At 40.8% G+C, this 15,545-nt stretch overlaps 1 protein-coding gene across 2 annotated transcripts in view; it reads right to left on the minus strand.

Annotated features, from left to right (window-relative positions):
• LOC116038314 (ras-specific guanine nucleotide-releasing factor RalGPS1) overlaps positions 1–15,545 on the minus strand; it is a 79,469-nt gene that overhangs the window by 60,604 nt on the left and 3,320 nt on the right. For both annotated transcript variants that reach the window (XM_031282605.2, XM_031282596.2), the window contains exons 2-6: positions 11,065–11,189; positions 8,856–8,960; positions 6,692–6,742; positions 3,491–3,574; positions 1,267–1,356 (exon numbers count right to left, since the gene is read on the minus strand). In XM_031282605.2, coding sequence (XP_031138465.1) covers positions 1,267–1,356; positions 3,491–3,574; positions 6,692–6,742; positions 8,856–8,960; positions 11,065–11,121 — 387 coding nt within the window. In that variant the 5' untranslated portion in view covers positions 11,122–11,189. The remainder of the gene's footprint in view (positions 1–1,266; positions 1,357–3,490; positions 3,575–6,691; positions 6,743–8,855; positions 8,961–11,064; positions 11,190–15,545) is intronic.

A 15,545-nucleotide genomic window follows, 5' to 3' on the forward strand; every position in this document is an offset into this window, starting at 1 on the left:
GCTCGGACGCAACGTGCTCGGGCTCGGGTAGGTTCGGGCTGGATTTTTTGGGCTGATCTAAGCTCTAGTGTTTAGGGGTGTCAGGAGTCGGCCCCGCATTCACTACATTATCGCGGGGGATTTCAATCCAGCCAAGACCAGACCATGATCCCAGCAGGGATCAGACCTGAATGGGCCCAAGCTGTTGTTAATAATAACAACAACAGAGAATAACTTAAGATTTGTCCTGTCAGTATCCTCCCACAGCCATGTGAGCATGCAGTATGTCACCTCCACTGAACTCCAGAGGCTTTCAATGGGACATCCACTCATATACTGGAGCACTACAGGTGAGTGGTTTCACAGTGTGTTAACATTGTGCAGTCATCAGTGAACAAATATTATTGGTTCTTTTGTGACTACTGACAGACGCCTGACTGTACGCTTAGATCAGGAAACACAGTGACATCATTATCCCAAAGTCTGACAGCAGAACAGCTTCAAATGTTGACATTCACAGCTGGAGCATGGGGTGGCTCTGTAAACTCTCACACACACTGTTAGAATTCACCTTCATTTCCTTTTTGTGCTCCTGTTTCTATGCATTCAACTTCTTTTTGCTTCTTTTTAGCGATGTCACCATTTTTCCAAATTAATTAATTAAAAAAAATAATTAAAATTATTGACGGCTAAAAAAAGTGCATCCATCAGAGATTAGGCATATCAGTGACATCTGATGTAATCAGCCAACCTCATTAGTTGAAAGAAGCCATAACTGCAGAGTGATTCCACAGGGTGATGTATTCTGGGTTTGTGAATAGGCACAGTCAGCTGTATAAAGCATACTTCAGTAGTTTTGTTTCGGTCATCAATATATTGTCATGGTTCCACATTTCCTTTGCATCCCACACTCTGAGCACAGGGGGAAACTCCCGCTGCTACTGTTCCCTGATCAGACCACAGGAGAAGAAGTGTAGCATTTCTCCATCACTTCTCATATAGGGCAATAAAGAAGCTGGGTAGCTTCACAGACTAAAGTGGAATTTGGGTTGAAATTGTTTTACAAGCAACTGACAGTGACCCCATGAAATACAAAGTGGCGAGTTCAACAGCTGCTGAACACATATCCATATCTGGTCTACTGTAACCCTGGAGATTAACAGCATGTTTCTGTCCTCTGCTTTTTAACTTATTTGCAAGAAGTACTAACAATTAACTCATATCTCTAAATAGGTTTCATATTGTCCTTAATAAGGCCTCAGCATGTATTCAGTCATTTCAACTCACCTTTGCTATTTTGACAAAGTGGCCCAGTATTTCTGCTCGGATTTTCAGCGTCTGGGCAGTTAAGATTTCTCTCACCAACCAAAAGCTCACCTGAAACATAACATACAAACACATATTAATACAGAAACACACACATAACTGTAGCGTCATTGATTCCGTACTAACATCAAGTTGTGAACTTGTTTAAAAGCAAAGCAGCAGATGCTGTCATATCCAGACATCCAGTCCCCAGTACGGGAATGCTGCATATCAACATAACCTGATGACCAACTCTGGACAATATGCTACTGTGTTTACCAGCTGAGTAGACAATGACTAACAATGACTATTGAGTTTGATGTGTAACATGCCTGGAAAAGGTTGTATCATACAAGTAAATACTATTTGCATATCTGGTATCTTGTTTCCAGGTGTTAGCGAGTTGCACTACTGCATATTTAGTAGTATAATAATGCCTTTATCACCATCTCCAAGTTTTTGATGAGCGATCCGAGAGGATCTGCTGTAGGCCCGTCTCCATAGAGACAGGAGCCCTTCCCTCCAGTAAGTGCCTGGTTGCTACTCGCCCAAGCCGGTATATTCTTAAAGGTGGAGAAAGTTTACAGGAAATACTGCTTCAAAAGCTAAATTAGATCTGTTTGTCCCTAATAACAACCATCCAATCTCAAAGCTCTCATTTATATTCAAAATATTTGAAAAAATAGTGTTCTCTCAACTCATCTCCTTTTTGGACAGAGTCAACATACTGGACCAATTTCAGTCAGTTTTCAGAACGCACCATAGGCCAGAATCTACTCTCCTGAGGGTGACAAATGATTTGTTCCAGTCTTTAGATTCAGGAAATTACATTTTACCCAACAGTGGTTTGCCTCTTCCCTCTGAGACAAGTTAGCTCATTTACAATCAATAGTGTTGAGTACCACAAGGCTCCATATTAGACCCTATTTTATTTTACTTATACATGCTTCCCTGCTATTTTCAGAAAATATATCTCTTACCATCGTTATGCCAACAGCACAGAGCTGTACCTCCCGCTGAAATCTTGTGATCCATGCAGTGTTACCTCCCTTTTAAATTGCATTGAGGGTGTAAAATCCTGGATGGCAAAATGCTTACATCAGTTAAACCAGAATATTCCTCCTAATCTTCGGACCAGCAAACAACTCTGAAACCAGGATCCTCTGGCTTTTTTCATCGAGTGTAAAGTCACACTGTTATTTTTCGTTCTCGTTTAAAATTTGATAAACAAATCAACTCAGTTGTCAGTGCTAGCTTCTAGCATCTTAGATCACTTGCTAAAATAAAATCATTCCTGCCCATTACAGCTCTAAAGACTATACGATCTGAGTTCCACTCGCCTCGACTACTGCAATTCTCTCTATGTCAGCCCTATCTCGCCTGCAGCTAGTTCAAAATGCAACAGCAAGACTAGCTGGTATCAGGAAGAGAGACCATATCACCCATGTACTGGCCCCTCTTCACTGGTTACCTGTATAGCAGTCCTGCTGCTTACCAGTTATTTTACAGTGGGTTTATCTAAGCATTTTCACTAAAACCAGCTGCCTACTACTGCTGCTGCTGGAAACCATTTAATCTATGGTTAACATTAAAATATTGATTAGTGCAGCTTTAAAGATGAACAAACCTGTACGAGGAAGGAAAGCAATTATCACCAAAGAACCTCAACCAAAGTTCTGAAAGTAGAAAGTGCTTTAAAGCTGGAAAAGTTGGTTTATTGGGAGCCTGAACTTTAACTGAAGCATTAAGTCCAGGTTTGTGAAAAGCCCTCTCCCTGCAAGGGCGAGCTAACACTACTTGGCACTAATGTTGGGTGTTAAACTCAGACTGCAGACTTTTTAAATGAGAATTGTGCAACATTGCAGCTGCCTTTTCTGTTTGAGTTCTAAATGGCTGTGGATATAAAGGATTCAAATTACACTAAAATGTGAAAATGAGATTAAGCCCAACAGCATTAACATCCACTAATGAGCTTTTTTAGATTGTGATCAATCCACTGATTAAGTTAAGAAAATGACCGTATGCTTGCTACCTTCTTCTCCAAGGTAGAAATGGGATAAGGACAGTGGCTCACTGGAGTAAATTTAAGACCAAAATACTTTGTAATCCATAATTTCTGTTTCACAAACTAGAAGGATTTCACGTAGAAAACATGGGAGTGATTAAGCGATTCAATATTTGCTTGAGAAATTTTGTTAAGACGTACCTGGTTGAACCTGCGTGTGAATGCGACCACGTTGGGTGCCAATCTGTGTTTCTCTTTCCCATTCCATCCACAGCTAGCTAGCTCCTGCCAATCAGAAAATCACATTAAGCAGATTTCAGGAATCTGTAACAACAGCACCACGAGTTTGGTGACTGAGACTAGAGAATGGGCGTTGAGTTTAATCCCATCAGGACACCTGATTTAAAGCAATATTCTGATGACTGGCAGATTACGTTGAATGGAACATCAAAGTTATAACTTATTAAAAAAGATCAAATAGATAGAAAAAAAAGATAGATGACAACTTGGAGACAAATTAGACGTGAATATGTTTCTACACTCATTTATTCATTCTTTCTTCTCATTTGTCACTGTAGACAGTAATTAAATGATTGGTTGGTCAGGCAGGAACAAAACTCTTCTTAGTCACAGGTTATACTATTCCCACTGCCTTATACATGTTTAGTTAAACATGCCTCCACTTATGTCAGAGGATAACTATTACATTCATTTAAGATATAATATGCTCTTTATGATGCTACAGAAAAAATGAGCACTACATCACACAGAGAGGCCACATATTTATTTAGCGAGGTGATTGGTTAAAGCCTAAACTACATTGAAAACAAGACGGGAGCCTGTATATATATATATATATATATATATATATATATATATATATATAAAAATACAAATACAATGTTATAAATCTCATGCTCTGCTGAAGGGGTTGTGAGTTAAGGTAAAGTCTGAATATTACAATCTGTATACGGTGCAACTATCTGCTTCTTGGAAATATGCAGTCGCAGCGCTGATGAACTGGGAATATCCCCAGAGCCCAGTTAGTCTCAGGAGTTCATAAGGATTTATTAAGCCCGTTTCATGGTCATCACTGGATACCTGGGTTTGTAAAATGGAAAAATTCAGGGAAAATCACAGGAAAAAAAGAAATCTTATTAACAGATGACAAGTTGATATTTAACTTTTTGTCATGTACCTTGGTGTCTTCTGTCAACCAATGACTGGAGATTGGCTCATTCATGGAACACAGTATGTTGGTTTCATCAAGAAGATTTGGAAAACCAGGGACGCTGTTAGACCTATTTTAGGGGGGCTGAAGCTACCATAAAATGTTCCTAAGCCCCCCTAAATAATAATAACAACAACAATAATAATTCAATTTTTTTTTTTACAGTGCACTCTGTATCACTAACTACGGTGAATCAATCTTCCTTCACCATTCATCTGTGTGTGTCGGTGTGTAGTGTGTCTGTTTTAATTCTATTTTACAACTGTCAGCTGGTCGAAATGGCGTGTTAGAGGCTCAACGGGCGCCCACGTGCACGGTAACGGTACGTGGACGAGCGAGGTAGAGAGTTAGCTACTGAAGAGAGCCAAGCAGCATTAAAACAGAGCAGAGAATCAAAGATTCTGCAACTGTATCAAGCATCTCATTATCACTAACCGTATCCCCATTCATGTTTAGACGCAACAAATGATATGTATCCAGCTACAAAATAGCCCAAAAGTCGGAAGTTAGACAGAAGTACAAAGAGTCGTTGTGCTATCAAGATGATGCTCCGTCTCGTTGCATTAGTGTGAACTGGCAGCTTTCAGAGCGTTGCAAGTAACTGGAGGATTCATCTCGTCTCATCGCTACTCTTGGTCTGAACTCGCTACTGCATGCACACACACACACAACCTAATATATATATATATATATATATATATATATATATATATATATATATATATATATATATATATATATATATATATATATATATATAACCTATAATTTAGCCTAAACTAAATTATTTCATTATATTTATTATATATGCTAGCTATATTCTGACCAACTTAACTTTCTGCATTCATTGGCTGTGATAAATTAAATAAATATGTACATGTTGCCTAAATGTAGACCTTAAAATTCTGGTTCTTGGGTTATACTGTATGTAAGCCAAACTACACAGCGTAATGACACTCTGATTGAACCAATCCACAGCGTAGTTACAGTAATTAGTGTAATTAAATAGTATTCTTTGGACAACTTATCTTACAGAGAGAGGAATTAGATACAGTACTGTATGCTATTACTTTATCACACATTTACATGAGCAGACAGATTTAAGTCATTGCCTACAGAAGATCTCATCAGGAGCAAAGTCTGGCCTAAGTAAATTCCTTTGATGTGTCTAAAAGCTAACATTACAGTAACATTACAGTCACATTTGTTGAACAGAGTAGAAATGGAAGAAGAGGATACGTCTGTCACTTTTTACTTGTTAACATCTCGGTTTCTTAACTGGTTGTTGAAATAAGCGTAGCTCTAATACAGCAACAAAAGATGTGAGTACAACGATTTTGCAAACGCAAGTTACAAATACCCTGGGGGCTAAGCACCTCCTGTCTTTAAATCCTAGTGAAGTCCCTGTGGAAAACTAGAATTATCTGGAAGCTTTAGAGCCATTTACAGTAGGGGGGCTCCCCCTGGTGGATAAGATCCTTTGTGATTACAGCTCCTGGTCATGGACGTAGAGATCACATGCACTGGACTGTGTTGGACGGACAAAAGCATGCTCACCACTGACAAGCATAGCCGTTGTTAGAAATAAAATGGGAGACCATGTTGAGTGAACTGGACTGTATACCATGTACTTTCTGACAGCTTCATCTTGAGTTAATATCTAATTATCAGTCCCTAATGTCTCTACCATCTCTGGCTGGTTCCCTTCCCTGCTTACAGTCTGGATGGAATGCTCCAGGGCACAGCAGTGACTGGAACTGCACTGACTAGCAGAGGGTAAGCAGGGTTTCCAGTGAAGAGTTTAACCACTAAGGCCAGTCTGGGTTCATTCAGTGGTTGCAAAGGCCATAACGGCAGCATAAGAAGTATTTCAAACAGAAATCCTTCTGAGCAGATGGGTAGATCTGTGAGGGCTTCCTGCATAACATTTTGGATTTGATCAGGGTCCGCTGTACATGGAATCTGATGCAAATGACCCAGAAACAGTTTGAGGTCAATCATCATAGATTATTGTATTATTATAACACAGACACCACCAACACATTACTGAGAGGTTAGAGTGTCCCACAGCTGAAACTGGCTTTCCTACAAGGTGAGAATGTGGTGTTAAAAGTTTGAAGTGGAATTGAGGCTGAGGAAACCAACCACCTGACAACATGCATCTCTCTTACCTCTGGATGAATCGCTTTGAAGACTGGGGCATCCATCAGGGTGATTTGGCTCTGATATCACAAGAAAGAAATCCATATTATCTGTCAATATGCAGGAGATTAACAAATGGTACATATATGTATAGTGCATACAACAGCTGAATGACATAATGAAATTACAATGATGGGAGAATACAAACACAGGCCCAATGCTGCGCTGTGAATAACTGCTAAAAATCAATGATGGAGATTCAGTAAATGAATACAATAGACTGTTGTGTGTCTGAGGCTGCAGGATTCAAGTAGTGTTTGAGTGGCAACAACCTTGGTTGAAAGTCTTAAGTTGTAGTTCTAGTAGTACTGGTACTAAATCCCACCACTCTGACTTTTCTACTTAAATCTATTGTCTAAAGAAAGAGGGGAACAGCTCTATTGTCATGGCAAAACAACAAGCAGTGCAAGCAGCATTCAGTGCACTCTGCCAATCCGTGTGGTATTTTAGCAGCCGGTGCACAGGTTGAAGAGCAGAAACAAAGGAGGTGGGAGGTTCATTAAAATGAGGCAGTTCTGTGGCCGGTTAGCTCAGTTGGCTTTTCATTGACGCAGAAGGTCCAGGATTCGAGTCCGACCTGTGACACTTTTCCTGCATGTCTTCCCCCCTCTCTCTCCCCTTTCATATCTCAGCTTTCCTATCCAATAAAGGCAGAAATGCCCAAAAAAGAAATAAATCAAATTAAAAACATGAGGCAGTTCAAAGCCAGTTCTTGCTATGGTGGTGGAAACTGAGTCTTAGAGCTCTGACACACCAACCCGTCGGCAGACTGATCAGTCTCCCCGAGTTGGTCAAAAAAGTGCCTCAGAACACACCGAAGAGACGCCGACTTGAGCGTATGTTCTGTGCATGCGCGAGGCGTAATACGTCTCCATAGCAGCAGGCGGCGCTAATCTGTATTGGCGCCCAAAAAATTAAAACCAGCAGCTGATTGAACGAACGCATCACGTGAGTCTGGCTGCTCCCGAATTTCAAAGCCAACCATAATGGCGGCTCGTTTGAAATACGATCTCATATTTTACGAAGATAGTTCACTGAAACGTGTTTCTGAAAACATTTTAAGAGAGAAATAGGCCGTGCAGTTGCTGAATCTGTCTTCATTTCAGATCAACAAAGGTCAGTTTAAAAGATTTTCATCAGATTTTGAGAGCCTCTAGTCACACTCATCCCGCTCGTCATTTCCGGGTTAGCGCTCCACCAATCAGATTGGTCATTGAGTCTGACTGCCCGCCTTCCGATTCAACAAGTCAAATCGGCCCAAATGAAGGCTGACAGCGCATCAGACTGATGACGGCATGGAACACACCGAACAGACTCGAGTCAGACGGCCGATAATCAGGTTGGTGTGTCAGGACCTTTAGGCGTTGTGCGGATAATAGACATCTAAGAACCACATTTGTTTCTGGACCAAATTCACTCTGCTGCCACTTGCCACTGATTTTGTCAAGAGCAGACTAAATATTTGAAGCAAATATGTAGCAATAATAAAATACCTAAAATGTAATTAAACTATTACAATTAAAAACCTTCCAGCCAGTAGATGTATTTAATTTGGCATCAAAAGATCAAATTTAATGTTACAATCAGTCTGCACTGATCTCTTAATGAATAAGAGTGATTCTTCTGTTGTCCACAGCTGCTTTATACGGTATGAGAAGCTTCTCCTTCAGTTCATTAAATGTCTGCAGACATCTGAAGGCATCAGGACACATGTTGATACATCTGCAGTGCCATTACACACACTGTTCCCCTGCCCCTTATATTACATGTTAACAACACCAGACTGCTACAAAGCAAAATACATACAGTACATCTCCACACACACCAGATTGCTTGGTATTCTACGGTTTATCAGAATCAGAATCAGAAATACTTTAATAATCCCAGGGGGAAATTATTATGCTCAAACGTCTGTGCACTACAACATCCTTTTCAACTTTGTATTTATTCTTAAAATGCATTACAGGGCAAACGCTGCTGTCACACGAAGAGTGAACTTTAGAGAGCTAATATCAATCTCCCTGTCCTCAACATGTGAAAGCCTTGCAGAGTACATATTCTAATAGTATGCTTAGGTCTTCCAGGTAAGATCTGATCCGTCTTGTATGCTGCACAAATACTGAGTATACTCACAGCAAACTCCTCAGGCGTCACCTTCAGCACATCAAAGACGACTGCATCGTAGCTCTTGGCGTAGTCAACGCAAGGATCCTCCAGAGAGTCCGAGCTGCTGCTGGCCTGAGAGACACACATTATTCATATACCTGCTCCACACCTATGGAACCAGCTGCCAGAACCACAGGGTGAGCGTTTGTCATCAAACTGTGTACTGTGCCTTGTCTTAATAAAGTTGGCAAAATGTAGTGCGTCATAAGTCAACATCATTTAGTCAGTTCTTCAGATTCCTAAATTCATCTTTTTAACCTGCTACTGTCAAGCCTTCATGATGCTAATGGCAGTGATGCTGCTTTGGTTTGTCTGTCCACCTGCTCAGCGCTTTGGTCCAGAGTATAATCAACATCTTTAGGCTGTTCTTAACATTGTCCTTAAAGTGTTTCTGTGGACCAGCAGGGACAGGCCGACCTTCCTTAAACTAGGAGTATAGGATCTATTTGGAGAAAAGTATGTTTGAATGACATGGCCAGCTCGAAGTTGGTGCTGCATTATTGTGGTGGTAATACTGAACTTGTGGGCTTTCTCCAAAATGCTGATGTTGGTATTTCTGTCCTCCAAGGTGATATTCAGTATTTTCCTTAGGTGTCTTTGGTGATGTTGTTCCACAGCTCTCAGGTGCCTGCTGTAATTGGTCCATGACTCACACCCATACAGCAGGGTGGGGAGGAGCACTACTCTGTAGACCAGGAGTTTTGTTGGGGCCTTTGGGTCTCTGTCTTCAAAGGCTCGTTTCCTGAGTCTGGCGTATGCTCCACTGGCACAGCTCAGGCCATGGCTGACTTCAGAGTTGATGTCAGCTTTTGAGGAGAGGAGGCTGTCCTAATTTGTTTCTTTGTTCATTAGAAAACTCCACAGGGCACCGTTAGTCAGTCTAGTGACGTACAGTATAACTCAATACTGCAACCGCACTTCACTTCAAATAAAAAGGACTTGCATGTCATTCACTGAGTTATTAAGGGGAATAAAGGAGTTGGTTTTTACTACCAAGTAAAAACAGCTGCTTTTGTTACTGCCTATTTCAAATAATAATAATAATAATAATAAGGCATGAATGCCATACATTATATTTTAGCTAGCCTGCTTATGTAGCCTTGATTTTAATGTGGACTGTTATCCTTCTTGGGTTAATAAGGCTTACCTCAGAAATTTTAATCAATTCAACGTGGATGGAAAGGACTTTTAATACATTTTTAAAGGAAAACAGAAAAAATGCATACAAAAAACATGTGGAACAAGGCATTTTTAGATGTTTTGGAAATGTAAATGGCCTGCATTTCTTTAGCACATTTCTAGTATTGATGACTACTCAAAGTGCTTTATTCACTACAGGCCGAGGCTGCCATACAAGGTGCCTCCTGCTCATCACTTAAACATGTACACACTGATGACACAGCATCAGGAGCCATTCAGGGTTCAGTGCCTTGTCCAAAACCACTTGGACATGTAGACTGCAGGGCCTGGGATCAAACCACCGACCTTCCCATAGCTAGACGAGCGCTCTACAACCTGAGCCACAGCCTCCCTGAGCTAGCTGGAGAGAGAAGCTGATCCATCCATCTAACACTGTTCTAGAGCAGGATTGGTCCTCTACTACTGGTCAGATGGATATCCCATTTCTAATGATGTGAATGTAGCATCATCATCATCAGCTTAAAATATGTTCCAGACAGAGATGCCCCAATCATGTTCTTTACCACAGATTGTGGATAAGCCATACTGGCCAATAAAGGTTTTTGTTGTTGTTTTGCAGAAGCTGGTCTAGCTGTACAGTATCAGGTCAGTTTGACTGCTTTGTAGTGTGTCAGGCTGTATTCAATTTGAATAAGGGGCCGCCGTCTTGTGATGACACGCTGTGTTGAACTGTGCATGCCATGGTATTTACCTGCTTAAAAGTAAAGCTAAAAAGTTCTTTAAAAATGCTCCAATCTAATGGTGAAGGGAACTACACAACTTCACATTTTCTATACATGCCGACTTTGCAACTCAACAGTATGAATACAAAAAGCACAATTATTATTCTGCTTTTACTTAGTCTGTTAAATCAGAGCAGTACAAAGAACTCCCAAGGAGCAATGCAACAAGCAACGTTACCTTAAAGTAAGTCTACAAGGAGCAGTAAAACATGCAGTGTAATTATCGGTCTGTCCCGGTCATGCGTTGTCCTTACCTCTGATGTGAATGAATTGATGCTGGTGCCATCTGAAAGCCCGTTCCTGCGATACATGCTCACAGAGGGACTGCTGGGATGCACAGGTTAGGGCACCAGAGGAGCACATAACCTCTCATCCATGCCTGGAGACAGAAGACACAAGGTTTTAAAATGTTTTCCTTATATTTCCCCTTAGTTAGCTTTAAATGTTTTCCATGTTTTTTGTGAGTATGTAATGGACAGTTTAGTAGAAATGATGATTCCACTGAAATCTAGTCAATACTATATAAACACAAATACTGAACCGCAGGGGACTGTTGGTCAGGGGTGAAGAACATTCACCACCTACGGACACATCCAATGATAACAACACATTTTAGTTAGTTATAGTTACTTTTATCACCAAAAGTAACTATAGTATTTGACCAGTAATCACGTGGTAATAATGTTCACTCCAGGCCTGTTGTTCTGCTGTGCTTAGCTGGTCTTTATTCAGACTTTAAGTTATGACAATTATGGTTTACGTAAGTCTTAAAGTTACAAGTCATACTATTCTACTGGAATTTAGGGTTTTTACAGCTCAATAGCTAAATAAAGACAAGTTATTTCTATCATTCGTTCATGGATGAATTGATCCCATTTCATCTTAACACATAGGCCTGGCCTTTATGAAAGAACACTTCCTATGTTGACTGTATCCATAGTTGTGCTTACATACTGAATCACATGTTTTCCGCAAGGTCTGCACACCAGTTACAGTTTTTCTCCATTGCTAAGACACATTTCTCTCTCTCATTTCTCAAACTATATTCACAAAACACCTGACTCTGCTAGCATAATCAAACTAAATGCTTTCAGATCATACACACAGCCAGTCAATAACTACACACTACAGAGCATTCATTATTATATTACCTCAAACATTAGAGAACACAGAGTCCAAGGCATCTAGTTACAGAAAAAAATGTTTACTGTAATTCATGTAGTAAAGACATTTTGCAATGAAAACAAAAAGTATGTCACCGTCACCTGTGCACTCTGAACTGGCTTATATTTTCTACGATTGGTTTGATCACTTCATTAGAAATACGTGAGCACAACTGAGTTGTTGTGTGTAAATGATGTTGTCATCGTTTACACACAACAACTCACTGCCCGTGTTAACCATTCTGCAACACAGTGCATCTCAGTGTGAAATGTGTTTCAGCGAGTGAGAATGTGTTTAGGGTTTTGCCAAAAGAGCGATTGATTCAACAAATGGGTTTAGGCCACAGCATTTGGTTCAGAGAATGGGGTTTAGTGTTTTAGCTATTCAGAAAAACTGTAATCAATTTAGACTGGCTCAGATATTCTGAAGTACAGAACCTACCACAAGACGTTCCACATGCAAGCAGACAGTGTAGCCAACCTGGACAGAAGGCAGAGGTTGTGAGAACAGCATTACAAGCAGAGCAGCGGTTTCATTGCTAAGACAGCCTCTAATGTGCAACTGAAATGCTGCATGTGTGGCGGACCACTACTGAGAAAAGTAGATGCCCTCTTACACATCGCGTCTGCCACAATCCACTACATGCATACAACAGGGTTAGGATTATTACTAACTCACAGCTCTACACACTCAGGTTCCCCATTTACAGAGGTGATTTGGCTATTTATTGTTTTTCCTGTCAAAAGTCAAAGTGACAGACAGCCGATGGTTGTGCCGTGCAAGCTGTACATGGCCGTTCACTGTTACAGCAGTGGCATGTCAGTACCTGTAGGGTAGGCCTCTAGGGGCGTTTTCACACATACCTCATTTGGTCCGGACTTTCGGACTTTTCAGTTTGATCCGAACCAAAATTAGAGGTGTGAAACCTCCCCCGGACCACGGTCCGGATCAAAAGACCAAATTTTGGTCCGACCAAAAGAGGTGGTCTCGGTCTGGACCAAACTGAACCATGGTCCGGTTCGTTTACAGTGTGAAAGCATTTTTTGGATGGTTCGGACTTTCGGACCAAATACAAGAAACTCTGGAAGGCTCTCCTTGTGTTACAAGACCGGGGAAGCTCCTTTAAGGAATAGCTCGGTGCTTAGTGTGTAGGCTACATGAGAGAGTGACGGTGAATGCGCTCAGAGCAGACAGCTGTCGGCTATCAGAGCAGAGAATACATCAGCAGTTTATTTGTTAAGTGGTAGTAAATGTACAGTGTAGGTTTCCGTTTGTCTCTGAATAAATTCTCCAGAAAGTTCCAGTGTCTCCAGTGGGGAGAGCAGCAGTCAGCTGAAAAAACTCTGACACAGAGAGAGATACGAGAGGACGGGGAAGCCTGTCTACAAACCAATCAATTATAAGTATCTGGAGACGCAGCTCACGTTTGTGATGACGGTAGGACGGAGTTTTGTCACGTATAGATCTTTAGTGCGCTTGCATAACTGCAGTGTGAAACCAAAACTTACTGGATCAAATGTAGACAATGTAACAAAAACATGAACCTTGGTCCAGACCTTGGTTCGGACTTTCATGTGTGAAAACGCCCTAACAATTATTACACAATTGTCTAATTGTCCATTTTTTACGTAGTCGTGGTTTCTTTGCTTAGCTAAGGTCCTAAGGTATGACTGTTGATGGTCATTGTTGATTTTATTTAGATGTTAATTTAGATTATAGGTTGGACAGTTTAGCTAAAGCTATGCTAGTTGACACTTGATCCTATACACATTCATAGCAACAAAATGACAAGGGGGGGATACAGTTAGAAACAATGTTTTAGGGGCGTTTACTTCATAGGCTGTGTATTTGTGTTATTACATTAGCTGGGTCACATACCAGTGATATAACCAAAAGATGTATGCTGGGATTCATTATTTGTTTAAATAAACAAAATAACTATTTTTTTAGTTTGACTGAAAGAGACAGTTATATTGTTAATCACAATTATTTCTGAGACAATTAATTGTACAGCAACATTTGGAATTGCTCCAGCTCTACAGTAGGGTAGTGTTTGAACACAGAGAACTCAGCCTGTGTCTCTGGAGGAGCTTTGGTATGTCTGACATGCTTTAATATGTGGCTGTCTAACAGGCACGGAGGGTCTAATTAAAATATACTATTGAGATGCATTTTGGGAAATGTATTATCACGTGTTCTTATTCTAGGGACCAAAATCAGGGTATCTCAGTTTCTCCACCTTAGAAGCTGTCTCTTGTGAGTCCTCACCCTTATAAAGTCACCAGATTAACCCTTCAAGAAGTTTGCTGTTGTTTTTCCAAGAAATGTATTAGGGTCATTTTTCCTTTATTTGATAGTTGACTATAGAGCTCAACAGTGACATCCCACTTTTTTAACGGTTCTGGTTCCGGAAGTGTTTTTCCCCGTTCAGTTGTTTCATTGACGTTTCAAAAATTGCTTATATATAGAGTTTTAAGTCTGGAACCAAGCCAACCAGCTACGATATGAATAGTGAGCATAAAACATTTGATTCGGCGCAAAAAACATTTTGAAAACAGCAAAAAAGGGAAAGGTACGAGACCATGTACAGAAACTATAACAGACTTCAATGGAAGAAGCTCGCTCTAGCTGTTCACAGTTTCACGGGTACAGTTAACATTTCTATGGTAACAGCAAGTTGGACCAATCCAAGACGTTGCTGTTACGCTTAGGATTGTGGGTAGTGTAGTTTTTCTCCATAAGATCGCGGATAAAACATGTTTTTCTTAAAACAAGGTTGATATCATACACACTTCTAGCTTCTACAGGAGCAGAAACCTTTTGTATGTTACAACCATGTAGCTCGTGGTGAGTCTACCTCGGATGTTTAGACATTATGGCTGATAATCTAAATCCTTATGGAGAAAATCAATGGCATTTTTACTTTCGGAACCACACTGTTGAGCTCTATAGAGGCCAACAGGAAACGTGGGGCTGAAATGAAGATGGGGACCACTAGGACAGGGCTGTTCAGGGCTCCAGACTGAAACCAAATGGTCACATTTTTCAACCATTTCTAGATACAGCACGAGAATGTTTTACAACTACTCTCACATGTGCGACCTGCAAATTTGACGACTTCTTTATTTTTTGATTTCATGTCAAGAAAACAAGGAGAGAGCGAGTCTGCCAGAGTTGGCCAATGTGTGTGAGCCGGGGGAAGGATTTACGGACGTTTCAAAAGCATCGCACATATCCCAACAACAGAACGGATGACAGACACTTATACATTCCTTTACATACGGTGCTATGTTGCGCTACATCGTTAGTAAAGACAGAAAAAAAACTTTTGGTCAAAGGTCAGTTTCATTCGGGCGAGCAGAAATCTACTTTGCGAGAAGTCTACCTGTGGAGTGTGTATGCCCTCCAGAACTCGCTAAGCAGACACTGGCGGGTGCGTGGTGGCCGCTCTGTGTGCGTGCTGCTTGGTTTTATACACACAGGTGCCATTCTTTCCCACTCCCTAGGTTTTGTTTCACGCTCGCAGCTGCCTGTTCAACTCTCGATTGTTGAATTGGTGCGCAAAGAATAA

The sequence above is a fragment of the Sander lucioperca genome, chromosome 14 (genome assembly GCF_008315115.2).
Source record: "Sander lucioperca isolate FBNREF2018 chromosome 14, SLUC_FBN_1.2, whole genome shotgun sequence".
Taxonomy (NCBI): Eukaryota; Metazoa; Chordata; class Actinopteri; order Perciformes; family Percidae; genus Sander; species Sander lucioperca.